This window comes from Neurospora tetraspora (assembly GCF_033439725.1).
Source record: "Neurospora tetraspora strain CBS 560.94 chromosome Unknown B0H65scaffold_6, whole genome shotgun sequence".
NCBI classification, from domain to species: Eukaryota; Fungi; Ascomycota; class Sordariomycetes; order Sordariales; family Sordariaceae; genus Neurospora; species Neurospora tetraspora.
In genome coordinates, this window is record NW_026944388.1 from 825,171 (window position 1) to 852,916 (window position 27,746).

The following is a 27,746-nucleotide window of genomic DNA, read 5'->3' on the forward strand; positions in this document are numbered from 1 at the left end:
GTCAGATGCCACCACCCACTTTCATGTTCTTGTTCTTGTTCATGTTTTTTTTTCTTGTCCTTGTTGGGTTACTATATCACCAGTCACCTACACTAGTTAGATGGCTGGCAAGACTACTAAGGTAGGTAGGTATCAAACACTTCCTACCAATCCCTTCTCTTTGTAATCTCGAACCTTTTTGCATGCATGAGTGACATTCTATTTCCAACCGACCCAATACAATTGCGTTCAAGACCCAGCCAGACTTGCTGTTATGTATTATGCTGTTATGAAAAGTGAAACGGGGTGTACATAACACCCATCTTATACCCCTTTTATACCCGAGCCGTTAACGGCGGCATCAACTCCAGTCATCAACTCCCCGTTCGCCAAGTCGCATAACAACTCATGACGCTACTACCCCAATTTATCCCTTGCAGCAATGCATCGATACGTGACCCCCTTTGATCGGCAGTTTCATCGAAACCGGACCGGGCCTGGATGACAACCTGACAACGTGTGTCTGGACTGGATGACCTGCAGACCTGTACGCTAGACCTGCTGTTTGGATCGGAGAACCAGAGTAGTGTAAGGCGATCGATCATCAACGTCAACGTCAACGTCAACGTCAACGGCCAGAAGAAAAAAAATGGGTCACCAGCCTTCGGGAATCCTTCTATTTGAGGAAGATGGGCCGCTTTGCTTCCCAATTCTCCTAACCAAAGCAGGACAGAGGTTGCCAAGGCAGCAAAGGGTCTCGTGTTCTTTCGGAGTTCTCGAAGGAGTGGATGGAAGAGGAAGATCTGAGAGGCTGCCAAGCTTGGATGTCCTAGACATAATGTCTAGGGTCCAATATCAGCGATGTGAAATGACGAATGATCTTGTGGGTGTGTCACAAGTTGAGGGCAGGTGTTCAAGTTTTTTCTCTCTTGGTTCTTAACCCTCCTCATATCGTACGCGTAAGTTGGTGAGGTTTCCAGTACCATGGGTCTGGGTTTTGTCGTTGCATCTGTCTTTTTTTGACTGGAACCTGAAGGTAGGAACAAACAGGATATAAAGTGGGCTTGCTCATCTGGACAGACAGACACCTTGATCTCAGTCAGTTCACAGAGAATCAGGATTCCTTTTTCTGCAGAAGGGGTAACATTTTCAAGCAAGAAAGATATTAAGAGGCATACCTACCTACCTGTCATCCTACCGACCTTACCGTCCCACCTGCTTTTCACTTTCTCATCTCTTTCAGACAAGCAGTTAGTGCCAGCAATCCTCCTGTCCTCACCGTTCATCTTCGTTCAACCATCATCATCAAGTCCTTCCACGAACAACAACCGGGCAACACAGCAACAATGGCGACCCTCACCATCCCGCCAACCCAACAATCCACCACCGCAACCGCAGCCGCAACCACCACCCCCTTGGATGCGCCCATAACCACCCAAACAACCCCTCAAACCCTCACCATCTCCCTCCAAAACAACACCCCCTCCCCCACCGTCTACGCCTACATAACCGGCCAAACCCTTTCCGGCGGCACCCTCTTCATCCTCTCCTCCACCGGCACCACCCCCTACACTTTCCCCTCGCCAATAACCCAAACCCTAACCCCCATCCCCTCCTCCCTAATCTCCATCCCGCTCAACCCCCCCTCCTCCCCACCTAAGACCGTCACAATCCCCCGCTTAGCGGGAGCACGGATCTGGTACTCGGTCGGTTCCCAACTCCAATTTTTCTTGAATCCGATTACCGGCCAGGAACAAGATGGTAAAGGGCGGGGGGTAGCGTTGGTAGAACCGAGTGTGACGAACGAGAGTGATGTCAACTATGAGAAGGAGTGGGGGTTTGCCGAGTTTACGTTTAATGAGTATCAGCTGTTTGGGAATGTATCGATGGTGGATTTTGTGGGGAGGTGTCCTGTCTCTCTTGGAGTAATCAGAGATACGGGGAGGGCGGGAGATGTGCAAGAGGTGGAGGGGATGGGGTATGGAAGTGGATTAGATCGGGTTATTGATGGATTAAGACAGACGGGAGGGGATTGGGAAAAACTGGTCGTAAGAAGGAAACAAGATGGGGTGGTGACGAGGGTGTTGAGTCCCAATTCGGCGGTGGTGATGGCTTCCCAGAGGGGCGAGAGGTTGTTCAGCGGGTATTATGACGGGTATGTGAGGGATGTTTGGGAGAAGTATAAGAGAGAAGATTTGGTGGTGGATACGCAGAATAAATGGGGGGTGGTTAGGGGGAGGGTTGATACGGCGACGGGGTTGTTGACGTTCCCTATCCCGGGTTCCGGCACTGGTGGGAAGATTACATTCGGACAGCCGTCGGCGGCGGATATCTTCTCTTGCTCCACGGGTCCGTTCGCCTTTCCACCGTTGCCGGCGAACCCGACCGAAGCCGATCTCGATGTCCAGGCGTTTCGAGGAAATGTCGGGGCGCGTCTGGCGGCGGCATTCAACAGGAGTACGTTGTTGATTAATCCGAACCAACCGGCTGGCGAGGTGATCAGTACGTTCTACAAGAGCAATGCGGTGACGAACCACTATAGCAGGGTGGTGCATGAGAATAGCCCGGGAGGAAGGGGGTATGCGTTCCCATATGACGACGTGTCGAGGACGGAGGAGGAGAATGTGGCTGGGACGGTGGCAGCCGGGGATCCCAAGGTTTTTGTTGTGGCGGTGGGTGGTGGAAAGGTGAACTTTGCGGCGTTGGGAACGGCGGGCGTGTCGAGTGCGGTGACTGCTACCGGCGGTGCGGAGAAGGGGGAGAAGAGGGTGGCTACTGAAGACAGAGGAATGAGAAGTGGGAGAGGGAGGGTAAAGAGAATCAGAGGGTTGTTGAGGAGGGCTGTGGGTTGGGTGAGAGGATGAGGTGTGGTTTTTGTTGTATCATTTTGCTTCTTCTGGCGCCTGTCTTTCCTGTATTTATGGTGATATTTTCATACACATAGCGATCAGTACCTATCTCGTCTTCGTTAACTAGACACGAATGTCAAAATAAGCTTATTTCGGTGATAGTGGAGCGGGAAGAGAGAGCTGACACTGTAGACGGTGCCGGTACCGTACAAAATCCGGAGCACAAAAAGGGGCAAGTAAACAAAGCCATCAATAGCAGGCAGGCGACGACTGAGTGTCCTTCACTCCACGGGTTTTTCAGAAGATGCCGGGCTCAAATCGCAACGTTTATCGCAACCAGACTTCTTGATGATGATAACAGTATTCCACAGCTGGATAGAGTTCGTCTTGTCCTGGAACCCTTGTGCAACGTTTGACATTGTTTTGTTTGAAGCAAGCATTGGCTGGTGTACACGTTACAAGCAGAGTTCCGTCAGTGGAGGCCCGGCCCGGCCTTACAGGTGGGTTCCGCTCGTCACAGCGGGTGTGGGGAGCGCGGGCTTAGCGCCCGAAATGGAGTGCAACACTGTAAACACAGTGGAAGTTCAGTGGCTGCCCGGTGTGGACCTTTTGATGGTTGACGTGAGGCTGCTCGGAAGTGCTCCAGTTCGCGCCAGTCTGCAAGAATCGAAGCCAAGGATAACCAAGGAAGCTTGAAGGAAACATTGAGAGCGCGGCTGTGAGAGGTTGAAGAAAGAAAATGAGGAGACCCACGCATAACTGCGCCTGCTGAAAGTGCCCCGCACTTACTGCGTACTGGCGGCTTACACGCACAACACGTGGAGGGGAGCTCCAGTGACGTAATTGTACGTTTGGTGGTCGTTGGGGAAGGTGGGCTGGAACTGGCGTCATCAGCTCTTTCTCCACAACTTTTTTTTGTTTGAACCGCTCATTCTCTGGATGACACATGTTTTGGTTGTGCTTTGAAACAGCAGTCAATATTTGTCGGGTATGTCATGCACGATGGTGTATTATACGAAAAGGGACGAGACTTGTGAACCGACACCAGAAAACGAAGCAGTGACAGCGACTGGAGAGTTGGAGATGGGATGGAGAAAGGGGACGGGAACTTGGATGTGTGCTACTACGGCCGATCTATGGCTGGTACTTTGCAAACCTGAAGTGAACATCGCCAAGGAAGGGACCCTGAGATGTACGAGATGCGTACGAGCTGTCTTTTGAACCTTTCGGCGGCGACGATCAGTGGACATAATTTCCCCGAACAAGAGGGTGTGGAGATTCCATTCCGTCCGATGGACAAGCTCAGACGACGGAAGGCACGTTTGTTTGGCCAAGCCTCAGACGGTACCCCCTCCTTCCCAGAAACCAAATCAAGTCTGCAACAAAGACGTCAGCGGCCTCCGTGAAGCAATGAGGTAAGAGGCCAGTCTGGTGTAAAACTTCCATAGCCCAACGAAAAGGTCGTGTACCCCCACTCTCGACAGGAATAAAACGGCCGTCGATTTCTTTCCTTTCTTCCACGTCTATCCTGTTCTCAATTACTGAAGATCTTTACACTTGATACCAATCCCTCGAGATACCCATCTGTTTACTTTCCACGAACAAAAACACCACCCTAATTCTTGATACCCACCTTAGCCCATCATGGAGACCATCAACAAGGTTGCCAGCGCTGCTGCCACCACTGCTAGCAACGTCGCCGTTGAAGCTTCTAACCTCGCCGCTCAGGCCTCTAAGGCAGCCGTGAACGCCGTGTATGGAACTAACCAGTCCCATGAGGAGCCTATCTCGGGCAAGACAGGCGATGTCTCCAAGGGAGAGCCCTACGACGCTGGCAACATGGGTGAGTGCTTCTTATGACATGGTTTACTCTTGACTTAGTCCTAACACGATTGTGTCCTAGAACCCGGCGAAAGCACCGGAGTGGCTGTCGGCGAGAGGATGGTCACCGATCGCACCGTTAGGCCTACCTCCCCCAAGATCACCCAGGACGCTGCTGGCCCTGTGAAGGAGGACGGAACTGAGCCCAAGCCAGCGAACCAGGTCAAGGTACCAGAGGCGGAGAAGGACCACAGCCCACCAACCGTCAACTCCAGGATTGACAACCACTACAACATCCCCGAGCACTCCACTGTCAACCCCAAGACCACCGATATCAAGGCTCTTGACAACAACACTTCGTCCCACGAGACTACCGCCATCAAGCCTCTTGACAGCAACACTTCGTTCCCCACGACTACCACCCACACGGCTACCGCTATCGAGCCCCTAAACGATACCTTTTCGTCCCACAGGAACATTCCTGCCGAGCAGTCCACTACCTTCCAGGACCAGAGCTCCTCCAAGCACGACGTGCCCAAGGTCAACCCGGCCGCTACCCAGGATTCGTCTCGTCAGACTGGCGACAGCACTCAGGCCCAGAACGACATTCGTTCCCCGAATGATCCTTCTACGCACCCCACTCACGTAAACGCGAGGGTGAACGTCGATGACCGTGATGGTGGCTTGGATGCCAACAAGAACCCCAACAAGGAGCTTGGCTCTGGTCCCAAGCCTTTGGTGGAAGTTGCTAAGCAGCACGACGGAGATGCTGGTAAGGTCGAGAATGGAGGTGTCAAGGAGCCCCAGAGCGGCGCCCCCAAGGAGGAGCAGACCAAGCCGGAGTCCCACCATATTCACCATGCTACTGGCTTTGTGGCTGATGGCGGAGACTTTGACGCGGCGGCACCTGGAGCTGGTAGTGAGGCTGATCGTGAGTACCTCTTATGAACTCAGCCATGTTATAGTTGACCTACTAACATTGTTATCCTTAGGTCTTCTCGAGTCAACGGGAATCCACAGGGATAACGCTAATGGCCCCCTGACTGGTAACACCGAAGCCCTCGACCAGCACGACCAGCACGGACATAAGGAGAAGACCAGCTTGAAGCAGAAGATCAAGGACAAGTTGCACAAGCACTAAACTGCTTGAAGCCTTGCTTATATTGTTCTTCCTTTCTTGGCTGTGTATGATATCCTTTTCTTTTGTCTCTGATGTTACGAACTAATGACGGCAAAGGTGTTCTTGGGAAGCTTTGGTAGAACAGTCCTTGATGGACAGCATGGTTTATTTGGTCAGTCCATGCAATGTCGGGTACTTCGATTATACCATGACCATAGCAGTTGAAGACCTTCTTTTCTACTCATGATGAACCCAAATTGTAACACCCTCCTCGTGACCAGAATGATAGATGGCTGCAGTAAGACAGTGGGCAAACCGCAAATGGTCGTTATAGGCAGAGCCAGCATGATAGGTATCTTGAAAATTTTACAATGTGGTCATCCCCCGCATCAACGATGCAAAAACAATAGTGCATCGAATATTAAAAAGACAGAAAGAAACAAAAGGACGGTGGGGTGGACAGGCAGAAAAAAGACTAGCTAAAAAGGAAAAAAGGGGAAAAAAAGGAAAAAAGAATGCCCAATAACAGGATTGAACTGTTGACCTTCGCATGGACTTGATATCTCAGAGAGGAGATATTAGTACGACGCTCTAACCAGCTGAGCTAATCGGGCTTTGTTGAATGAGTGGGCAGGTTGATGGGGTTATTTACCAGATTACGCATTGCTATGGGTGTGTAGTGCTCCTTCCGTACTGGCTCTTGCGTTGCGTTGGGGGGAATGTGTCGGTTGGTGTTGAAGTTACCGTATCCTAGTTTGGCAACTGTCGCGGTTTCCTTTTTACCGAAACGTATAGCGATAGGAAGGAACATTGGAGTAGAGGGAAAGAGATGATTGAAGGTTTGACAATGAATGGAAGGGTTTGGAATCGCGGAGTGTCGATGTTCGGTTTTGGTGGTTTGTTGATGTCGGCTATTACGTTTGGTTACAGAACACACATGCCTCTAGGTGGTGTAATAGTAACATACCTGTACTGTACTGTAATAATACCTACCTTCAACACCACGCTTCATCCAACATCGCGACAAAAACAAGATGCGCTTCCAGGCAACTCCAAAGAACAATAATCGTCCCGTTCCTCCCAAAATATGTAGTAGCTAGCCGCTCGAATAACTGCCAGACGTCAAGTCACAAGCTGTCTCCACCCAGTTGCCTCAACCGGCGAACAGTAGTAGCGAGTGGGCCGGTCTCCCTTCAAACTACCAACACCAACACCAGGGTAGCAATCTTCAAAGATAGGCGAGCATCACCAACTCGAACCGGTCTCGTTGGTCCGGTTCTCATTGATCCCATGGCAAAACTTGGCGACCGTTGGTTACCCCATCTCGCCTATATGAGCATTATAGTGGAGAAAAGACCCCTCGACGGTGATGTTTTCGGCGGCACATTGTCAGATTGTCACCCCGAACCGATGAAACGACAAAGCATTGGGACTGAAGACGAAGAGGAATTGAGCAGGATGGTCACCCAACTAGATGTTTTTTATCAACTTGCACCGTTGGTTGTTTAACATGTTTATCTCCTCCAGTCCTTCTTTTTGCCGCCTTCTTTCATTCTCGTTATGCGACGTCTCAGTTGGCACTCGCACTCTCCTCCATGGAATTTGGCGAGTTGGGAAGGGCTGATCGAGGCGCTTCGATTCCTGTGAAACTGAGTGCTTTCGGCGCCGCGTACTCGCTTCGTTGGGTTGGTCGGTTGTCGGTTCTTTCACGAAAAATCTCTTGCGGACTGGTGATCTGGCTCAGCTGCTACTTTGTGGAGAGGATATCTTCTGGTGACAATGCTGGATGGCTTCCCCACTGCATCCGGTCAGCCCTCACAGTCCACAGCTAAACTGTTCTTGAGAACACACCTGCTACGCCATGCGAGATCTTTGCCGCCGTGTCTCTCGGTGGTTGTTGGTGCAACTCATGTTGTCTAACGAGACCTTTACAGCTCACGCGTCATCGTCATTTTCCCACCCCTTTGCCGTGGGCGCGATGTTGGCTCCGCTACCCACATGCGGATTTCCTTGAGGATGTTATTTTTCTTTCGGAATGCGCGAATGTTAACGATGCCGGGGCAATCTTTGCGCGCGTACCGAGTCCTCGTCAGTGTCGGTTGGTCCTGGGAGCTTCATTGTGCCTTCGGTTTCTTTCACCTCGACTGCATGTTTGCAGCAATCCGGGGGATCGTTGGTCTGAAGAAAGCTTGAGCGAGAAGGACGAAGAGTTGAGATGTTCGAGTATAAATGGTCGTCATCTGGCCTGGTTGATGAGGAATATATCAGCATCACCATCACCTTTACCATCGACATCAAGACAAGCCTCGGACAAACTACCTGCGATCTTTACTGCTCTTACTCATTTTTCACTTTTTTTTTAGCCGTCAGACACCTTTCCGCATTATCGATTCCCTCATACGACAATGTCACAGGACGACAGACCAGCCACAAGGGCCTCACAGGTCTCGTTTTCGTCGGCCGGACGTCCTTTGAGTAATCAAAGCAATGCTCCGCCGTTACATGATTTCGGACATTTCCAAGACATAACAGCTCAAGCGCGCGGTGAAACGCGCGCTGGTCCTTCGAATGAGCAACCCGCCACTGAAACAGTCTTAGGCAAGCACAGGAGAGAACCTAGCGGGTGGTCGACCGGGGCATCAACCGTGGCATCAACCAGGGCCATACCACCCAGCTCCAAGAAACAAAGGACATGGCCCTCAGGTGCCTCAGAAATATTTCCGGCTGACCTCACTACACTGAGCCCGGACCAATTGATTGATAATTACCTCATTGCTACGAAGAATAATCTCGAGAAGGCGGCTGATTCGTTTGAAGCCTACCGGGACTTTGTCCTCATCGCCGATGACACGTCCCATACCAAGTCCGAGCCACTGGCAAAGCTTCTTAGAGACACGGAAGTGAGGTTCAAGACTTTTGCAAGTTCACAACAATTGGCGGGCGCCAAGATGAATTCCAGATTTGCAGATCAGGCTCTTGAGAAGCTCGCCCCTTTCGACAGGAACGCTAGGACGTGTAAGGCCTCCTTGGGGATTCTTTGTGCACCTTATTCCCAGTTAAAGTTGCTAACTAGAATTTGCTCAGTCTACGGGGATCTTTATAATTTCATGTGGGCGAATGGAGGATATCAGGCAGGCATGACGAAAGACTCCTTGGCCACCCAATATTTCGAAGTCACTCTGGAGGACTATGTAAGTGGAATACGTTAACATAGCACTGGCGTTCGACCGGAAGTCAAGATGGCTAACGTTGGTTCCTCACCAGGATGTTGTTGATGCGTCGTTGGATGAAGTGAGCATAGATATCACGCGTCTTGAAGAGGAGTGCAAAAACATTGATATGGCACTTCGTAAGATATTGAGGGATGACCCCATTCCAGAGGCCAAACTCAATCCGAACAATGAGGAAAACCCGTGGGAGCCGGAAGATCCTACCCATGGAGCCGGAGGATTAGACTCTCCGCCGGATAGCCCTCCTGGTGGTCCTGCCGGAGCAGCCGCGGGACTTAGTCCCGCTTCAAGCCAATAGCCGGTCCCCCAAACCAGGAGGTTCACACGGCTCCCAACCAGGAAGCCATGGCACTGTAACGACGCATCAGTTCTCAGTGTTTCCTCCGGAGCGAGTCTAGCCTCCGACAGTGCCCTTGCCCTGGGCAGGCACCCATTTCATTTTGTCAGGACAGATCAGATCATGCTCGGTTTTGGGTTTTGGGTTTTGGTTTTTCGGTCCTTTTATTTGGGATGCATTCCGGAAATGCATCAGGAAAGTGCGACTGCGACTGGGCTTGGCTTTTCAATAGGTTGGATATTGGATAAGGGACATCGATCGTTACGAGCTGAATTAGAGGAAAGAAGTGAAAAGAGGCTTGCGGGCAGGTCTTGCAGAAAATGGGGTGATAAGTTTGATAGTTTGTTGTTAGTTTCTCCTTCCTTTGATGGGAGGGAGGGAAGGATAATAAACTTGATTCACCCCAAAAGTTCCATGTTGAAGGTATAATTTCTCGGGTCTTGATTGGTTGAGTTGTGTCTCTGCCTTGGGGTAATATTCGACTCCCTATTCTAGTGAATAAAGGTAACTAACCACTCACCCAAAGGACCCTCACGAGCTGGCTCAGGTCTTCTCCGCTGTTCTTTCCATGCCTAGTTACGTATCTATCTCCATGGATGGAACACCGGGCATACCTAACTCCGCACAAACTTGACAACGGTTCAATCAAGCCCGGCAAGCGGTCACCCTCCTCTTACACCCACCCCGCGTACCAATCCAGTAACCTACATTCGTCCCTAGGGTAGAGGTAGTTAGGGGATTACGGAGGAAGGCAGAGATGGTCTCTCTCGGAGAAAGAGTGTAGACTAGAGGGAGGTTGGAATAGAGGTAATGACGAAGTACCGTCGACTCCTTGTACGCGCATAAGGGACGACGAGGATTTACTTGGTATGACTATGACACCGAGAGGACTGCTGTTGGTGTTGGGTGACTTCACACTCGGTAGACAGACTGCTTATATGTCCGTAAACCTCACCTTCAGAGCAAAGCTCAAACCAGGACAATAGAAATCAGAGCATGAATGATAAGTCAAAGTTAAATAGATATGCTAGAATTATATAAAACGAATAGCATGTAAAAAAAACTGTACAACAAAACAAAAAACAACGCTGCCTTGTGTTCGTTGGCCGTGAGGATACCAAATATCAAACAAGCAAGATTTCGCTTCTCGCTGGCCTACCATCCCTTGATCCTGTCCAGCCCCTATTTGATAGCCTTGAACACCGACCGGGATAGTATAAGTAGTAGTTAGAGTCCCAGGAACCAAGTGACAGAAAATGTACGGTGAATCGCACAGAAGGGCCCGTTTATCCGGCCTTCCATCCATATGCTTTGCCTTCTTCATCCAACCAAATATGTTCTTGTGCAGTCGTCATCTCCAATCCCTTGACCATGGGCCAGATCCGCTTTTGTTATAGCCCCAGCCTGATATATCTGCCTCAGGGGTCAATAAGACTTCGACCTCCTCGCCACAAAGCGAGGGTGCTCGCACAAAAACATTCAATCCCGCTATCGTTCTTGAGCTTTCATCGCATTTAAAAGTTCCAAGACGCAAATACTCCTGGAAGCGCACCCCGCGCGTATAAAGACCCGCAACTAAGCGTTGTCATGAATATGCAACTGCGCAAAGGCCTCGCTGTCCAGTTTCCCATTGACGTTGACGTCGAGCGACTGTTTTCCGTTTCCGTCCCCATTAGCGCTTCCAGCAGAGCTAGTAGCGTTGGTGCTGGGAGTTACCAAGTCCAGTGGGCTGTTGGGCTCGGATCCTCCATCGGGCGTCGGAAGTGTCGAGGTGATGTGCAGAGAGGGCGATGCTGGGCCTAGCGACGGCGGCGTACTGCTGCCGTTCTTGGCAAGCTCCTCCTTCTTGTCGATGTCCTTCCTGAGCTCGTTGATGATGCCCTGGAATCTCTTGAGGGCGTTTCTCTGCCTCTCGTCCAGCCCCTTGTGGTTCCTGAGCAGCTCATTGATCTTCGGCTCGAGCGTGTCGATGAAGAATTGCTGCTCTTCAATGCTGAAGGTCGAGTGTTTGACGAGTTTCTCTGTTCATTTGTTAGTAACCTTTGGTGAGCACAGTAGCCTGGATTTTAACTTACGAATCACGTAGTTAGCAAAATGATCCAGCATGAGGAACCGCAGAAAAGAGTCGGGCGATTGATGCTCGGAAGAATATCCCCCGACCCCGTCCTGCGGGTTGAAGAACATGTCCCTGATACGGCGAACGTCTTCCGGGGTGCCGTAGTTGATGCACTTCTCCACCACGTTGGAGGCGTGTTTGTGTGTTGAGAGAGTGATCGTTTGAGACATGACTGCAGCGATCATGCGGGCGCGGTCTTCGGGTTTCCCTGCTTCGATGATGTGCTGGGCAACATAGTTTCCGTAGGCATCTGTGATCAAGGTGTGGGCACCCTTGTGCAACTCAGACACGAGATAGAGCTTGTCCTCTTCATTCCCGTGCTCCAAGGCTCTCTGGATGACTCTGCAAGCGTACTGGTTCAGGGCCAGTTCCATGACCTTGCCAGGCCCTTTGAAGGAGTCGTAGATGAACCCAATGTCGTCTCGGGGCAAGAGTTTGATGATCATCTGGATCACATGGTTGCCCTCCTGGGATTTGTTGAGTTTGTCGACGTGGTCTTTCAACTCGGTGACTAGGTCAACTTGGTACCGGCGGAAAATGTTGTCGAGGGCCTGTTGGAATTAGCTCCAGCTCAATAATGCGCATATCTCAAAAGACTGGGCTTACCTTTTGCACAACGCGGCAGCCGTACTTGTTCTCCGAAAGTCGCAACATGTTGCTCTTGATCACGAGTGCCATGCTGGTCTTCTGCTCTTGCGTGCCGTGCTCGAAGAACTTTTGCACGACGTAATTTCCGTACACATCGGTCATGAGAGGAATCAGCTCGTCCATGAGCTCTCTGTAGACTTCCGCCTTCTCTTCACTGCTAGCAGACTGCAGTTTGTCCTGAATGAACCTGGAACCGGCACGATCGGCAGCGAAGTCCGCAATCGACCCGTAGATTTGCTGGGTCAAAGTCAGTTTTGCTACAAGCAGCACAAGTTTAACAGAGGCTCTTACCTTCAAATCCCATTTCTGCGGAGCATTGCGGGTGTTCAAGTATTCACGAAGTTTTCCGCTCTGCACGCTCCCGGAACTCATTGCACCCATAGCCAAGCCAGTCGTTGGCAGAGAAGGATTCGGGTATGCCCCGGCCATTCCCAAGTTCGTGGCCAAGTTGTAGATTTGCAATTGCTGTTGGAGGGTCACGGCATCGAAAGACACATTCGGCGTAGGCTGAGGCTGCTGATTGAAGGACTGACTGCTGGCTCGGCGCTCGAAGTTCGTGGGGGTTGAATAGTCGCGCCTGGAGGGTGCCTGTGAGAAATTCGAGCGGGACTGTTGAACACCTGCATAATTCCCAAAGCCGTTAACGTTAATAACGTTAAAGCCAGTTTGGAATCCGTTAGTAGTCTGGAATCCATTGCCAGTCTGAAATCCGTTGCCAGTCTGGAATCCCTTGCCAGTCTGGAATCCGTTGCCAGTCTGGAATCCGTTGCCAGTTTGGAACCCGTTGCTAGTCTGGATTCCGTTTCCAGTCTGGATTCCGTTTCCAGTTTGGAACCCGTTGCTAGTCTGGATTCCGTTTCCAGTTTGGAATCCATTGCCAGTCTGGAATCCGTTGGCAGATCCATTTTCCCAAGCCGTTGGACTCGCGGGGGTGAAAGGCCGGGCTGAGGCGGCCACAGAATGTGACGAGTTGTTCCAGGGGTTCGAAGAAAACATCGGGCGTTCGGTAGAGGTATCCGGTAACTCTGCTGGCTTTCTCGCTAGCCAAGGAACATTCGTCTGCGCCGCATCCAAATCTCCAACGCTGCCTCGGTTGTTCTGCCAGTTCGAAGAAAAAATCGAAGGGTCGGCGACGACCGATGACCGATGCGAGTGTTGTGTCGGGTACGATGTCAAACCAAGTCCGTGCCGCTCCGCCGGTTCGGAAGGGCCCGATGATGCGATATTTGCGATATTGAAGGCGCCCGCGCCCAAGCGCTCACCCGCCTGCTCCATACTACCAAATCCGTTATCGTGCGAGGGGCGTCTCATAGAGGAGTTCATTCCATCGAGCCGATAGGCAAGACCCGGGGGAACCGAGGTCCTGGGAGACGAGCCGTTCGTTCCATTGCGAGTGTGTGCCGTCTGGTTAGGGTAAGAGTAAGACCAATCGTTAGAGCCACTGGAAGTGCTCGGGGGCCGGTCGCCGACCTCGGCCGGAACATTGGGGTTGGACCATATGGTAAAATTAACGTCGAAACTGTTCCGTTGTGGCTGGTTATTCAGGTTGTTCTCGGGGCGGTAAGGAGGGAAGCCACGTGGAGCACGGCCACGACCCATGTTGGGCTGGATTGCCAATGGTTAGCTGAGACCCTCTGATGTCGAGATCAGATGGGCGATGCGGTGTGTGAAACCACTGCCGTATGGACAGATAATGGGTATCATGGGAAGCATTGGGTAACTCTGTAAGTGTGCGGGGAGTGAGCTTACCGATGTGTTGGGAGACATGATGCGATCCGAAGTCTTGTCGTCTTGATGATACTCGTCGAGATGTGATGACTCGGCTGAGGCTACTCAAGGATGGAATCTTTTGAATCCGAGGGCTCTGGTGCTTCCAGCCTTACTGATACTGGCGAAAGCAGCTGACGGGGCGGTAGGTTCGGTCGTGGGCGTATGTAAGTCGGCACCCAAGAAGCGATTATGGTATCGAAGGGGTTGATTATTGCACTGTTGGCGAATTATGACTTGGTAGATGAAACCTCGAGTGGTCTATCGAATACAACGTCTGGCTCTGTACGAAGTATATGGCATATGTGCTGTATCAGAAGAGTAGGCGTAAGTTGGTACTCATACAGAAAATGAATGGGCTCATGATGTTTGACGGTTGATGGTAACAGGGAAGGGGGATTGTTTTGGATAGGAGGAAGATGAGAAGAGCCGATAGAGATTATTTTGGTAGGGAAAGGACCCCTATGCCTTGGGCGATCGGGATAGTAACAGAGATTCGGATTGGGCAAGCACGGGTATGATGAAGATAGGGTGCATATCATATGCAAAGGCTCGGGCTGCAGTTTACGGATTGGAGCTCTGACCCGACATGCAGGAATATGGTGAAGTCCGGAAGTAGACAATACAGCCCAGAAAGTACCTTTATGGCGAAGGGCATGGATAACTCCGGACCTCGAGGTCGAACCTTGGAGGCGCGGCCGCCAGTGGTGGGATGGACGACGACACTTGAAGCTAGCACTGGCTGGGCAAGAACCGGCGAGATTCGTTCGCAGTAGCAGAGGCAGTGAGGTGCACTCTGTATGGTGATTCACAGAAGGAGTATGGCGTGAGAGTAACGGAATAAGTTGTGAATGGTAACAGAAAAGATAATGTGTGTCATGATCTGTGGAAAGGCTGGAGGGAAATGAAGATCGGGCACGGAGACAAGATGAGGTGGGGCGATGAGAAGGAGACACAAGAAGAGCGACGGAAGCGTTCCACATGAAGACGGCGCAGGATGGGGCGAACCCAAGGGCAACTACTGCCCTTGAGCCTCTCACTTCCTGTCGCGCCTGTCCGCCTGGGCAGTCTTGACACCGGCATCCGGACTCGGGGGTCTAGACCGGGAATGCCGACGGGAGGTGGCCGGTAGTCGTCGGTAGTGGAGCTGGGCAGCGGCGGAGAGCAACGACGTTTCCTCCTCGTCGAAAGATCGGATAAAATAAAGTGTGGGGGGCGGGGAACTTTTGCACTTACCATACAGGTAGGTAGGCCGAGGGTCCGTCCAAAAGGTGTGGTGTATACCTCTAAGTCGTGGACAAGAAGAGAAACAGATCTCTGAACGAAGACCACCTGAATGTTTATAAAACGGGTTGCCCCCTTCGAAATGAAACTGTTTGGCAATGCAGTGTCGGCTGAGGTTGCAGTCTCAGACGTTAGAGACGTACAAAGTGAAAACCGGGGTAGGTACGGTAGCAAGGTACGTGGTGGTGGTGGTCCAGGCCAGGGTGCTATGTAGCAGCCAACGAGAAGTGAAGTGGTTCTTGACAGTGGCAGCAGGCAGTACCTCTTCCTCTATATGTATGTCCAGAGCGACGGGCCTTGGTAAGCCCGATCGCTGTTGGTGAGAATATGCGACCCGAAAGGAACAGTGTATGTTGGCGAGTGGGTAAAGGAGGGTGAAGAATCAATCAGGGCATGGATGTGCTTTATAGACAAGGGAAGTGGAAGAAAAGGAAGAGGACAGAGCTCCAGGGCGCAGGACGGAACTAAGGCGGCGTACGCAGCGTGGCCGACCGAGTTGGACGGAATGGAATAAAGCCAGCTTGGTGCGAGTGCGTGCCCTTGGTGCAGCAGAGTGCCTTAACTCCTGTAGAACATCCAAGGCAGCTCCTCATTGAGTTGTATGTATACCTATGTTCCTTGGCCTGAATGTACGCGTACGTGGTGAGGTGCTGGGCTTGGTGAGTGGACAGTTGGAGGCGGACGTCGTCGAGACGTTTGGGACCTGGCGCGAGGGATGAACCAGGGTGTGGTGGACTGCACGCACGCAATGTGGGCTGGGGACGCTCCTTCCTGGGAGGGGACCAGTTTGGGAGTATAGGACTAGCCGCGAACAGGGCGGGCGTGCTGCGGAGCGGGGATCGCCCAAGATATAGGGAGAGCAGTGCCCGTGCCTGGTCGATAGTACACGCCAGGGATACACGGGGTTTTGCCCTGAAAATCAACCTTTTTTGTTACCGTTTTATGTTACCAACCTAACGGCATCCAACAAAGTGGTCCAACTTGTCCCTCGTGCCGTGCTTTGCTGATGGCGGGGCCTGCGCGCTCGGCATAAAACAAGTCGTAAACAGTGGCTCAGTGGCAAGTCGGAGCTTTCTTGGAAGAAAGATCTATGCGGACGTATATGGTATAACAATCATGAAGAAATATCAAGTCGAGGTTCCTGTCAATGTTAGGTCTTGCAGTCGGGTTGGTGTTTGGTGGTGTTTTTCGGTTAGTGCCGACAGTGGAGCTTTAGCTCCCTTGTTACAGTTACATAGTTACAGGGTTCAAGTCCGGGTTCAAAGGGGCGCATGTCCGTGCCTGACAATCTTCCTTGATCCGGACCTCCAGCCGGCATGCAGCGAGCGTGACAACCTCCAAGCTTCGAATCTGTCGACGAAATCCAACTCAACAAGATACCATGTATTTCTGGCTACTGCCAGGTCTTTAGACGCAACAGACGATAAAGCCGGCACAAGATGGGCCCACCTGTGATGATGGCGCTTTCGCTCTTTGTGTGCGGCTGGCACATATACCTTGCGCCTGATGTGGGGAGAGAGGGACGAAGAGGGGCGAAAGGGGCTCTTCGATGGCTAACGGGTTCAATATGTGTGTTGGTACGCACCTGGCATATTTCTGATATCGCACATTCGAACGGTCGGCGACGGTAAGACGGAGGCAATATGACGTCGATAACGCAAGGCTGGGGGAAATGGCCACAGAATTTGGTGGACTTCTTCTACTACCCAGTGGTGTTGTCGAGATGTGGTTCCGTCAGCCTGTTCAAGATGGTTACTGCTGGTTTAGCAATTGTCTGTCCACTTATGGATGGCTCTTGCCTTCCAGGTTGTAAAAGATACCTATCTATCCGGATAGGGATGGGACGGTTGGACAGCCTTGGGCCGTAGGCGGTATGGTGTTGGTCGCTGGCACAATCTGTTGGTCTCGGCCCTTACAAGTAGGTACTTTGAAAATCTGCTCACAACTCCTGTGGTATAATCAAGGTTGCCAGATTCTCGCCAAACCAGAGCAGCCAGACACAACTCGTCAAATGGTCGAAAGAGACGAAGCAGGAAACGGCAGCGGCATACCATCACGTAGGCTGTCGTAACGCAGCATTGTTGCGGTGTCACCAAACCGGACGGCTTCGGTTACTTGCTGGTCTACAGTCCTGCAAGACTATCGGATACCCTTTGATTTCGTTGGCCAAGAAAAAAAATCCGCTCACGACATCCAGCTTGTCACTCCAGCAGCAGTACACGCGTGTCGAAAGTCGGTAGAGGAAACTTGGCTGATCTCAGTCAACACTTGCGCGCAGGTGTGTTGTGACGATGACTTCGAGAGCCAGGAAATGGAAGGGTCTTGCTGATTTTGCCCTTGCCGGTGCTGGTGATGGTGCTGGTGCTAGTGTAAAAAAGACTGTCTACGGCGTTGGTTCACAATAGTGACTATTGACTTTCTTTTCCGAGCTCGCGGCAATCTGCGTATTGTTTGTCGTTAGTGTTCTCTTAGCGCTTTGCTCCAATTTTACCCGTTATGTTTGCCATGTATCGCCGGGATTAAGGATGAAGCGAGGAATCTGCCAACCGACGGACATCAAGTGTATGTAACATGGTCGACTATGGCTCTGTTAGATGTTGGCTCTTTAACTGAATGACAACAGTATTGCCGCAAAACTGTGAGCTGGTTTACAGCGACAAAGGGGTGGACGAGAAACCAACGACAGCAATGTTCAAGTATACAGGCGAATTGCCTCTGCAGTTCTGATAATTTATTGGTAATAATGCTAATTGCCAGACTCATTGTCACCCACTAATTTTCCTTCATCAAGTTCCCAAGTCGACCGATCACAGATTCCTTATGGTGAGTGATGGAGTATCTTCCCATGCCCTATACGAACAATGAAGAAGACCACTTTTAGATAGAGGCCAGGGGCCTTGACTTGGGTAAAAGATGAGCTTGACATCGGCCGGACGGACGTGGTTGACTAGGGTGGTCCAGTCTCGTAACTAGTTATAGATATGTTACCTACGTATTGAGCAGGATCTGGCATGAAGATAACACAAATGGCTGTTGACATGCAGCAGTCAAACTAGTCAAGTTACAACATATTCCGTGAACTGTTGTGCTATGCGGGACTGACTGCCGGTCCTCAGAAGGCCACCCACCCTCAACCATCCGATGGTATGAAGGGAAACGACTGTTGAGAGACACCAAGAGATTGTCTTATGCTCCCAAAGATCACATATAGTAGGAGACGACCTACACGCAAAACCGCGTCCCAAAGTGTAAAGCAAGGGATGAGGGGTTGCTGTCAAGGTTTCGTCGTTGGAGGAATGCCCTTTGTCTGTCCTCACCCACCAACTCCGCCTAAGATCAGGGGGAGGGAAAATACCGAGGATATGTGAAAGGCGCATGTCTCGCTGCTATCCCCAACATGCAGACTGGGGTTCCCGTTACCCTTTGTATACATCGCATTTGCTGTTTCATAAATGGGCGTCGTTTGTGACACCCGTCGGTCTCGATTCGAACGGGAAAACAAAACGACCTCGGGCACCAACCGGACTGGAGAAAAGATGGTACACCCTCAGTACGTACGGGAGCCCTGGTCTGCATGGAATGCGCAAACCATTGTCAGGCTACTGTTGTAAGGTAGGTAAGTTAAAAAGAGCTGCAAACTGGTCCAGGATTGCCGTCTGGTACACTCGTTGCTGCTAAAAGCTTGGGAAGATGGCAGGATGCGCCATGATGGTCCTTGGGTATGTTGAGGTTGGCAATGTCTCAGCTTGCGCAACTCGGGAAAGCCCGCAAGAATGGCGCATGCACATCACTGCTCAGAGTGATGGCTCATCGGGAGTGCAAGATATGGTTTGTCGATCGATATGCGTGCGGATGCTGTACACTAGTTGGCACTAGGCTGAACCAGGGTAAGTGTTTTGAACCGTTGTTAGTATCACCAACTCACTCTTGCCAGGGATTGAAAAGATTGGTAGATCCTCCTCCGCTTCAGCGGCCGATGCCAACAAGCAGTTCTTCGAGTCGACAAGGCCAACCGCACCCGCCCTTTGCGACACCTTATTCCGCCACTCCTGGCGCCAGCACTCGGTTGCGAGCAACTCTCATCCGGCTCCGAGCCAATCTCCAACTCACTACTAACGCTCACTGGTGCGAAGGCACGCACAGCGAGTCGCATAGGAGAGACCAAAGGGAGTACGTGAATATTGTTCTTGTGAGCATATCCGCCAGAAACACCCCTTCCCGTCGTCATCGTTCCCACGTTCTCGGAGGCCGAATTAATTTGGTTCGCCCACGTTTCAAAGAGACCTTGAACGTTGGCGCCATGCCAACCGACGTACCGGCTCGCGGAAACCCAAGCCGAATACCAGATTCTAGAATCGATATCCCGCCCAGACGAGCTGTGTCAAGAACCCAACACTGGCTGGAGAGAAGGGCACGGCGTACTTTGATATGAGTGGAAACATGGCAATAGTACACCCTACTGCTCATGTGACTAGAAACGTTCGCCCTGTTGCTCCGGTACATGAACTTTTGGCGTCTCACAAGAGGAAAGTGGCAATCTCCAAGTGGTCTGAGAGCATATTGTTGTCTTGAACCCTCCAGTCATTGAGCTTTGACACGGTCGCCTGCAGTCAAAAGGCCGTCTGCCTGACAATCTGCTCCAACAACTACGGTAGGACCGCATGTCGTTACGGTGCCAAGCGGCTCCGGGGCCGGCAGCGGGAATCTGACATTTCCTCTTGAGTTTGCCGGATCTTGCTAGAGTTTTTGGTTGGTGCGGTCCTCCTAGCCATGCCTCACTCGAGATTCGAGAACGCCGGCCAGCCAACCCAACTCATCGTAGCGCTGCGAAGATGAGAACATGGCGAAAATTGGTCGCAGGAACACTTGTTCACGGTGAGAGAAGACAGTTGCCAAGGCTTGCAATTATCCAAGAACCGCTTCGAGAATCTTCAGGTCTGGCAAAGTGCGACAGACATCGGGGCTCTGGCAAAGTGTTTGTTGTACCAAGTAGTATGGTGATGGATTGCTTGTCGAGTGTCGTGTGTGGCTCGCCAGATGGAGCACAGAGAGATGCGGGGGAATGGTGAAGAAAGACTGATGATTGGGTGTCGCAGTACCGCGAAGCTGCAGCCTTAACGATTTAGTGATCGGAACGGCGCCTGTTCGTCGGCATCAACCGAGCGCTGAGTGAGCTCTGGACGTTGTGATCATGGTAAGCACGAAGCGGCGCCGTGATGCAAGTGCGTCAGAACTGGAAGAAACATCGTTGTCGACTGCGGTGCTGGCAGAAAGGAGGCGATACGCCGAGCAGAAGGAGAGTGAGAAAAGAAAGAACGAAAAAGACAAACTAAACAACACCGACAGATCTGGACGAATCAATGTCATTTCTCATCTCTGCAGCAGAGGACGGGAGTTGTTTCTGGCGGTTGCAACTGGCTTCACTCGATGAAGCCCGGGCCTGTCTGTGTGCTCCCTCGGTGATGAAGCAAATGCACTGGAATTGTGACGAGACATTGACAAACCTCTTCACAGCCAAACGAGCGCCCTCATCTCAGCAAAATGTGGCACACATTGCAATGCTGCATTGCGCATTGTCATTGCAATCTTGGGGAGAGCCGAATCGAGCACAGGCCATGGTTCGTTTCCCTTTCCATTTTCCGTCCATTTTCCAAAATTCCTTCCTTTCCGGTTCTGAGAGTGGCCCGTCCACACCCTGCGACCCAAAAACAGAACAACCCCAAATGGGCCCTTGGCGGCAATCACAAATTGGACCCGCCCTCATCGACCGCCTGCCATTATCATTGGACAGCGCCCGTATTGGGCGGGGCCGTCATCCCAATCTCGAAAGCGAATGGAGCGCGAACGGCGTGCTCTGGTTGGCGCCCTGGATGAGCTTTTGAGCGGCCCCTGCTTTTGGAAAAAGAGCCTGTTCCTGTTTGGGCTATAGCTCCTTTTCTTTCCCCAGCTCCCCCTGACGGATGGAGCCCTGCGAGCCCACCAGATCCCACACGCGAGCCCGTTGCGGCCAGTCAAGCACAACGGCCAGGGCAGGATGGCACCCAGGAGGACCCAGGAGTCGTGGGAGGTGTGCCGGGATGGAGTCAGGTAAAGCCTGTGCTGGGTGTGCTAGGCCTTCTGGACCGCCAACGCCCGTCTTGTCGCTCGCTCTCTTGAACCGGCCGGGTCCTTCTTCTCCTCTTTCGCTTTCCCCAACTCGTCCATCTCAGCTTCTTCAACCAAACACCAAACCATCGTCGGCATCAACGGTCTAGGGGACTGCACTTTGTCATTCTTTCTAACAAACCCATTCCTTCTTTCACAACCCCCTTGGTTTCGACTTCACTCTCTTAGTCGACTCCGTCCAGTCTTTTTTCCCTTTTCACGCAGATCCCCACCGACCACGACGCTGTTTGGACAAGACGATATATCTTGGGTAGATTCTTGATACGGCCATCCCTTGCGTACGTCTTAACTTAACCTCTTCATAGCAGTCCCAGGAATGGCAAGGAGACTATGGACAACACCAAGCTTGCAATCCTTTGTTGGTCAAATGAGATGGGACAAGTTGCTAACAGTCTGGTCTACAGATCCAGAATCCCGGTATATCCATCGTTTATAGCCTTTGAAGAAGCATTATCGAGTTTCACGACCAATCTTACACCGACGACATTCGTTCTACCAAGCGTACATACATACGTACACTACAAACCACCACATATAAACCACACTCTTTACATACATACACAAACGTCAAAATGGAGTCGCTCACAAGCTTTGTTCGCCGCACCGTCGACGATGAGTCGCATAATGACAGGCTTGTCAACCTAATGATCGCCCTGCTGGTGCTCGTCTTTTGCGCCCTTCTGTCAGTCACCATTCTCTTGCTCCTCAAGAGAATCAAGCAAAAGACCCCCGGGCACAACGAGAGTCTTCCTCAGTACCACGACGAGCAGAAACGTTCCAGTAATCACCGACGTCTTACGATCTCGACCGGGCCCGGCGCCCCCCGGTCCAGCGTCATCGTCTTCAAGGACGGACAGCCCATGCTGGCCAACCCCTCTTCCCCTCCTCACTCGCCCGACAACGTTCCCGAAATCCACATTACGTTCCCGGATGAGCAGGATGACCAAGGCCGCCGCCGCAGCGGTCGTGTCCTCGTTGTCAGACTCGGAGAGTCGACCAACTCCATTGGCCTCGAGCCCCGCCAGGATGAGCAGCTCCCCGCCTATGAGAAGGAAAGCAACTCGCAATTTGTCTCGGTCGATATCGAAAAGATCGGCGGTCTCAAGGAGAAGGAGTACCGTTAAAGTGTAGATATAAACGGCACAACATAAAAGAAAAACCGACCTGGCAAATTGAAGAGCTCGCTGTGCTCCTTTCTTTCTTTTCGGCACATGAGGCTGTTGGAGTTCGCTGTTGCATTGATGACTTTTTCTTTTCAAGTTACGGAGTTTCAAGGCGTGTACAGGAAACATGGGACACTACCGCACGGCGAGAGCTGTTTACTTCTTTCTACATTTCCAAGGAAAAAGTCTGATTCCGCGCGCTGGACGAGGCTTGCCCGCCAGAGGGGCGTTCGAAAGAGATGGGATAATGCATCTGGGGAGAGGCAGGCCTGAAAGCATCACAGCACATATTGGTCTCCCGGATGCCCCTGTACATTGTGTACATATTAGCCACGCCGCAACTTCGGCCCCGCAGTCCTGACTTGGGAGGTTCTCTGTTGACGGATCTTGTGGGAAAAGAAAGCGGGCAATTTCAATTGCGACGTGTTTTATCATTGGGAAAGCGAGAAGTTGGAAAAGAGTGGTTGACATGGCTACCTCTTTACCTTGTGCATGCATCATCGCTATTCTAGTATTGTGTAATTTCTATTCGAGGCTCTGTCACTTGGCCGAGCTTTTTAACGTCTCCTTTGTTCAACTAACTACCACATAGAGATGATTCAAAGATCAGGACCACTAGAGAAAAAAAGGCTCGCAAAACGCAGCCACGGAGGGTTCTCATTTTCTTGTATATACTTATTCATTAGACCCGGATGGCCTTTCATAAATATACCCTACTCTGCCTCCGCAAAGACAGACCTTGATCAAGTTGAAACTTGCAGTGACAGCTTCTTCCATGAAGCTTTTGGCTCGCAACTCAACGGATCCTGCACCAGAAGACTGACTCGGAAGTGTGTGGGGATATATCGGGATGGAAGCATTGAAGGGTTAGGGTTTAAGCAGCGATGCTAGCACATGCCCCGAGACCAATCTCACGACTCCCGTCTACGGAGGCGTCGGCCGGTGAAGTGTGGGGAAGCTGTTGCATCAATTGCTGGAGGGGACGTGACGGAATAATGCAATTGAACTTTCCATCTTGAACCATTGCAATTGACGCGTTGTTCCTTTTTGTTGTTGATACACACCCATACTCCCACCATACATATCTCTCGTGATTGGAGCTTCCTGCACCTCATCATCGACGGCTCCACGCTTCGCTCTTTGATCCATTGACATTTACCTAAACAACCCCACAGTCCCCAACACCGTCGGCAGCGAAATACGGCACCGAGACCGGGACACCGACACCGACACTCCTTTCGCGGCCTTCCCACCACCGGGACACGGGACTTACGTCGCTCATTCCATTAATATTCGAACTGAACCGGACAAGAATCCCACTGACTACAACTTTCGCCGTCTCAAGCGCTCTTCCTCCCCGGGCTTCCGAGTCCATCACTCTCCGTCCGCCCCACCGCGCGCCGCCCCTCGGGCTCTCCTCCTCCTCTCCCTTCCTTCCCTCACCGGGGCCGCCACGATGCCGCCGCCGACAAAACCGACATCGAAGAAACCCCCGCCGCAGTCGCAGACGGAATACCAGGCAATTGCTGCCAAGTTCGCCGCCGCGAAGCGTGCAAAGGAAGCGCAAGATGCGGCAAAGGCACGAACAGCTGGAGTAGCGAAAGCGGCAGGCGGTGAAGCCACCAAGAAGGAGCAACAAGAGTTAAAAGACCGGGTCAGTCTGGCCGACAAGCAGCGCGCAGCCCTCGAGGCCCGGCGCAAGTCGAGCTTCGAGGCTCGCTGGCTATGGACTGTTGGCTTCTGGGTCTGGATGCTGTTGATCCACGTTGTCGGCATTGCCTACTTCACCAGCGGCTTCCTCCTGACCCGCCTGGTGCTGGATGACAAGTCCGTGTGCGACGCGCCGCCGACTTTGAATACTAGCACCACCAACGGGGTCGTGGATATTCTGCCGAACTGGAAGGGCAAGGGAACAGTGGACGGAGGCTGCTGGCACCCCAAGACCTTCGACCGAGCCGTGGTTGTCGTGGTCGATGCGTTGCGCTACGACTTTACCGTCCCCGTCAAGGACGACGCCCCCTTCCACAATGCGTTCCCCTTCATGTACGATACCGCCCTGGCCTCGCCCAACAACGCCATGCTCAGGCCGTTCATCGCCGATCCCCCGACCTCAACACTCCAGAGGCTCAAGGGCCTGACTACGGGCACGTTGCCCACCTTTGTGGATGTTGGCAGCAGCTTTGCCGGTACCGCCATCGAGGAGGATAACCTGCTTATGCAGCTCCGGGACGCCGGCAAGCGCCTCGCCCACCTCGGAGATGACACGTGGGAGTCGCTCTTCCCCGGCTACTTCCAGGCCAACTTGAGCCGGGCCTACGACAGCTTCAACGTTTGGGACTTGCACACGGTTGACAATGGCGTTATCGAACACATCTTCCCCCTGATGAAGCGCAAGGGCGAGTGGGATGTCGTTGTTGCCCATCTTCTCGGTGTTGACCACGCCGGCCACCGCTACGGACCCGACCACCCCGAGATGGCCAAGAAGCTACAGCAGATGAACACGTTTATCAAGGATCTAGCGTCCAACATTGACGATGACACTCTGTTGATCGTCATGGGTGACCATGGTATGGACAGCAAGGGAGATCATGGCGGGGAGAGCGAGGATGAGGTCGAGGCTGCTCTGTGGATGTACTCTCCCAAGCCCGTGTTTGGCAGGACCAAGCCCGAGTATGTCACTCCCCCGGCCACCGCCAAGACTCGCCCCGTCAACCAGATCGACCTCGTCCCGACTCTGGCGCTGCTCATGGGTATCCCCATTCCTTACAACAACTTGGGTCACCCGATCGAGGAGGCCTTTGTTGGTCCTCGCGGCACTGCCTGGGACAACTTGGCTGCTGCGGAGCGCATGGCTGCCGCTGGCATCAAGCGTTACCAGACGTCGTACTTCTCTGCCCGCGGAATCGAGCAGGCTACGACCCCCGGTTCGCCCGCTGATTTGTGGGATAAGGCTGAGGCTTTGGTTCCCAAGGGCAAGGTCAAGAAGGGCCACAGCTGGGAGTCTGTGTTCTCGGCCTATGCCGAGTATCAAAAGGAGACTCTGGACTACTCCAAGAGCCTTTGGGCCAGGTTCGATGTCAAGAGCATGATCATTGGCATTAGCATCATGGCGTCCGGCGTCATTGCTCTTCTTGTCTACATCAACAAACGTTCCGAAGACGACGACGTCTTGGTGATCGAGGACTCCGAGCTTGAGAATGCCGAGAAGAGCCTGGAGCTACAGGGTATCACCGCTGACGAAGGCCAAAACCTTGAGAAGCGTCTGGTCCGTGCCGCCATGCTGGGAGCCCTGCCGGGCTTCTTCGGCGGACTTCTGCAATCCTACCTGTCTGGTAATGGCGATTGGTATCGCGGTTCGGCCATCGGTGCGTTCACCAGTGTCGCAACCGTCTTGGTCGCTCTTTACGATGCAGAGGGTTCCTATTTTAACGTCCTCCCTACTACTCTTTGGGGCTGGATGGCCGTGGTCTTTACCATCAGCCAGTCTATCGGCTTCGCCTCCAACTCGTACACCATCTGGGAGGACTCGATCCAGCTCTTCCTGATGACCACCTTCGGTCTCGTCACGGCCGTCTCTGCTTTCCGCATGGAATCGCTTCCGGACCGGTACATGACCATCTACCACTCCATCCTCTTCGTCCTGCTCGGCCGGCTCGCCTCCTTCTCCAAGCTCTGCCGCGAGGAGCAGATGCCGTACTGCACGTCGACGTACTACGCCAGCGCCACCTCCTCGACCTCGGCCCCCTGGCAACTAGCCATCCCCTTCATCGCCGTCATGATCCTCCCCTCCATCATCAAGGCCTACCTCGCGCCCTCCAAGTCCTACGAGGGTCTCGCCCCGACCTGGATCGGCTACGTCTTCCGCGCCGGCCTCTTCTTCTCAGCCATCTACTGGGTCCTCGACGCCGCCGACAACGGGCAATGGCTCTCCTCTCTCTCCTCCTCCTTGTCCTCCTACCTCCCCTCCTCCGCCTCCGACGCCCTCTCCTCCCTCCCCCCTCTCCCCGACAAGGCCCTCAAGACCCTCTCCGTCTACACCGCACAAATGATCCTCGGCCTCGCCCTCGTCGCCGGCTCCACCGCCTTCGTCTGGGCGCCCCCTTGCATCTCCATCGTCACCACCACTCTCCGTAACTCTCCCAACAACCCGCTCGCCGCCATCCCCGGCGCCGCGGAACAAACCGCCCAAGTCACCGTCTTGGGGTACGGCAACGCCCACGGCGCTCGCTACCTTTTACTACCACTCAACTTCTTCGTCGCCCTCTTTTTGGTCTCCAAACCCATGGGCGCGGGAGCGCTAGCCCTAACCCTCTGGCAATCCCTCTCCCTCCTCGAGATCCTCGATTTACTCAATCTCCCAATCGGCTCCAACCCCATCGGCCCCGTCATGCTCGCTCTCCTGGGCCAAAACGCCTTTTTCAAGACGGGCCACCAAGCCGTTTTGTCTTCCATCCAATGGGACAGCGCCTTCATCCCGCTTTACAGCATCAAATACCCCTGGTCTCCCCTCCTGGTAATTCTCAATACCTTTGCCGGCCAGATCTTAGCAACGATCTTGGTGCCCATGCTCGTCCTCTGGAAGTCTGGACCTAAGAGACGCGGACTGCTGGGGAGCGTGTCCAGAGCGTTGGCGGTTTTCGTGGCGTTTTATGCGACGGAGGCGTTGGCGACTATGATGTGGGCTGGACATCTGAGGAGGCATTTGATGCTTTATCGGGTGTTTAGCCCCCGGTTTATGACGGCGGCGGTGACGCTTTTGGTGGTGGATGTGGTGGCGGTTGTGGTGGGGTTGGCGGGCGTGAGGGTGAATGTTATGAGTGTGGCGGAGGTTTTTGGGTGGGCTGATTAAGTGAAAGGGATTGGATTGGAGTGTATGAGAATGAAAGTGAAATGTTGATGTTGATGTTGTTACATGACTGAGTCTTTTTGGCATATATAGAATGGTTAATTGGGTGGTTTGGGTGGGTGGTTTGGGTTTGATATAAAAAGGTTTTAACGTAGTGGATGGGGATGGAATGCACGAGGTAAAATGTTTCTGTATGCAACAAAATGACAAGAGAAGTGTCAACTGTAAATAGTACCTAATATCAATCAGACCAGGTACGAAAAACACGGGGACGAAAAAGACAGGGAAGCAGGGGAATATGGTACCATGACTGTTCTGCGGTTGTATCAAGCATAAACACATCCCTGGTTGAGATGGTCTTTGTCAAGAGTCGACGAGACAATGCCACAACAACATCATTCGACGTTGATTCACATTCAAT

The 27,746-nt window shown here is 52.5% G+C and overlaps 7 protein-coding genes and 1 non-coding gene across 8 annotated transcripts; 5 read left to right on the plus strand and 3 right to left on the minus strand.

The window, feature by feature from the left end:
* Positions 1–1,229: 1,229 nt before the first annotated feature.
* On the plus strand, positions 1,230–3,009 carry B0H65DRAFT_252582 (uncharacterized protein). Its single transcript, XM_062822495.1, has one exon. It carries the CDS (start codon positions 1,326–1,328, stop codon positions 2,841–2,843), a length of 1,518 nt encoding a protein of 505 aa, XP_062679173.1. The 5' UTR covers positions 1,230–1,325; the 3' UTR covers positions 2,844–3,009.
* A 1,252-nt stretch (positions 3,010–4,261) lies between these two features.
* On the plus strand, positions 4,262–5,901 carry B0H65DRAFT_252594 (uncharacterized protein). Its single transcript, XM_062822496.1, has 3 exons — positions 4,262–4,671; positions 4,732–5,580; positions 5,642–5,901. The coding sequence occupies exons 1-3, from the start codon at positions 4,473–4,475 to the stop codon at positions 5,788–5,790; spliced, it is 1,197 nt and encodes a 398-aa protein (XP_062679174.1). The 5' UTR covers positions 4,262–4,472; the 3' UTR covers positions 5,791–5,901.
* A 384-nt stretch (positions 5,902–6,285) lies between these two features.
* B0H65DRAFT_t373 lies at positions 6,286–6,383 on the minus strand. The gene has a single exon. It is a non-coding gene; the product is annotated as a tRNA-Ile (tRNA).
* Positions 6,384–10,785: 4,402 nt separating this feature from the next.
* Positions 10,786–13,803, minus strand: B0H65DRAFT_252622 (armadillo-type protein). Its single transcript, XM_062822497.1, has 5 exons — positions 13,571–13,803; positions 12,392–13,504; positions 12,059–12,337; positions 11,412–12,003; positions 10,786–11,357 (listed from the first exon to the last, which is right to left on the minus strand). The coding sequence occupies exons 1-5, from the start codon at positions 13,697–13,699 to the stop codon at positions 10,912–10,914; spliced, it is 2,559 nt and encodes an 852-aa protein (XP_062679175.1). The 5' UTR covers positions 13,700–13,803; the 3' UTR covers positions 10,786–10,911.
* On the minus strand, positions 13,684–15,046 carry B0H65DRAFT_471682 (uncharacterized protein). Its single transcript, XM_062827113.1, has 3 exons — positions 14,452–15,046; positions 13,850–14,175; positions 13,684–13,705 (listed from the first exon to the last, which is right to left on the minus strand). The coding sequence occupies exons 1-2, from the start codon at positions 14,848–14,850 to the stop codon at positions 14,098–14,100; spliced, it is 477 nt and encodes a 158-aa protein (XP_062679176.1). The 5' UTR covers positions 14,851–15,046; the 3' UTR covers positions 13,684–13,705; positions 13,850–14,097.
* Positions 15,047–16,823: 1,777 nt separating this feature from the next.
* On the plus strand, positions 16,824–19,723 carry B0H65DRAFT_444261 (uncharacterized protein; the record flags this gene model as incomplete). Its single annotated transcript, XM_062825674.1, has 10 exons — positions 16,824–16,960; positions 16,988–17,073; positions 17,116–17,208; positions 17,385–17,429; positions 17,456–17,520; positions 18,208–18,295; positions 18,555–18,767; positions 18,833–18,870; positions 19,028–19,038; positions 19,627–19,723. The coding sequence occupies 10 exons, from the start codon at positions 16,824–16,826 to the stop codon at positions 19,721–19,723; spliced, it is 873 nt and encodes a 290-aa protein (XP_062679177.1).
* Positions 19,724–21,646: 1,923 nt separating this feature from the next.
* B0H65DRAFT_252729 (uncharacterized protein) lies at positions 21,647–22,466 on the plus strand. Its single transcript, XM_062822498.1, has one exon. The coding sequence runs from the start codon at positions 21,889–21,891 to the stop codon at positions 22,438–22,440; it is 552 nt and encodes a 183-aa protein (XP_062679178.1). The 5' UTR covers positions 21,647–21,888; the 3' UTR covers positions 22,441–22,466.
* A 2,443-nt stretch (positions 22,467–24,909) lies between these two features.
* On the plus strand, positions 24,910–27,713 carry B0H65DRAFT_471690 (uncharacterized protein). Its single transcript, XM_062827114.1, has one exon. It carries the CDS (start codon positions 24,953–24,955, stop codon positions 27,326–27,328), a length of 2,376 nt encoding a protein of 791 aa, XP_062679179.1. The 5' UTR covers positions 24,910–24,952; the 3' UTR covers positions 27,329–27,713.
* The last annotated feature ends 33 nt before the right edge of the window (positions 27,714–27,746 follow it).

Coding starts and splice junctions, on each gene's coding strand:
- B0H65DRAFT_252582 (XM_062822495.1), top strand. CDS start 1,326: ATGGCGACCCTCACCATCCCGCCAACCCAACAATCCACCACCGCAACC.
- B0H65DRAFT_252594 (XM_062822496.1), top strand. CDS start 4,473: ATGGAGACCATCAACAAGGTTGCCAGCGCTGCTGCCACCACTGCTAGC. Junction 4,672..4,731: donor CTACGACGCTGGCAACATGG/GTGAGTGCTTCT, acceptor ATTGTGTCCTAG/AACCCGGCGAAAGCACCGGA. Junction 5,581..5,641: donor AGCTGGTAGTGAGGCTGATC/GTGAGTACCTCT, acceptor TGTTATCCTTAG/GTCTTCTCGAGTCAACGGGA.
- B0H65DRAFT_252622 (XM_062822497.1), bottom strand. CDS start 13,699: ATGGGTCGTGGCCGTGCTCCACGTGGCTTCCCTCCTTACCGCCCCGAG. Junction 13,505..13,570: donor ACCCCAATGTTCCGGCCGAG/GTCGGCGACCGG, acceptor TACCCTAACCAG/ACGGCACACACTCGCAATGG. Junction 11,358..11,411: donor TTTTGCTAACTACGTGATTC/GTAAGTTAAAAT, acceptor ACAAATGAACAG/AGAAACTCGTCAAACACTCG.
- B0H65DRAFT_471682 (XM_062827113.1), bottom strand. CDS start 14,850: ATGTGGAACGCTTCCGTCGCTCTTCTTGTGTCTCCTTCTCATCGCCCC. Junction 14,176..14,451: donor ACCATATTCCTGCATGTCGG/GTCAGAGCTCCA, acceptor CTTCTGATACAG/CACATATGCCATATACTTCG.
- B0H65DRAFT_252729 (XM_062822498.1), top strand. CDS start 21,889: ATGGAGTCGCTCACAAGCTTTGTTCGCCGCACCGTCGACGATGAGTCG.
- B0H65DRAFT_471690 (XM_062827114.1), top strand. CDS start 24,953: ATGGCCAAGAAGCTACAGCAGATGAACACGTTTATCAAGGATCTAGCG.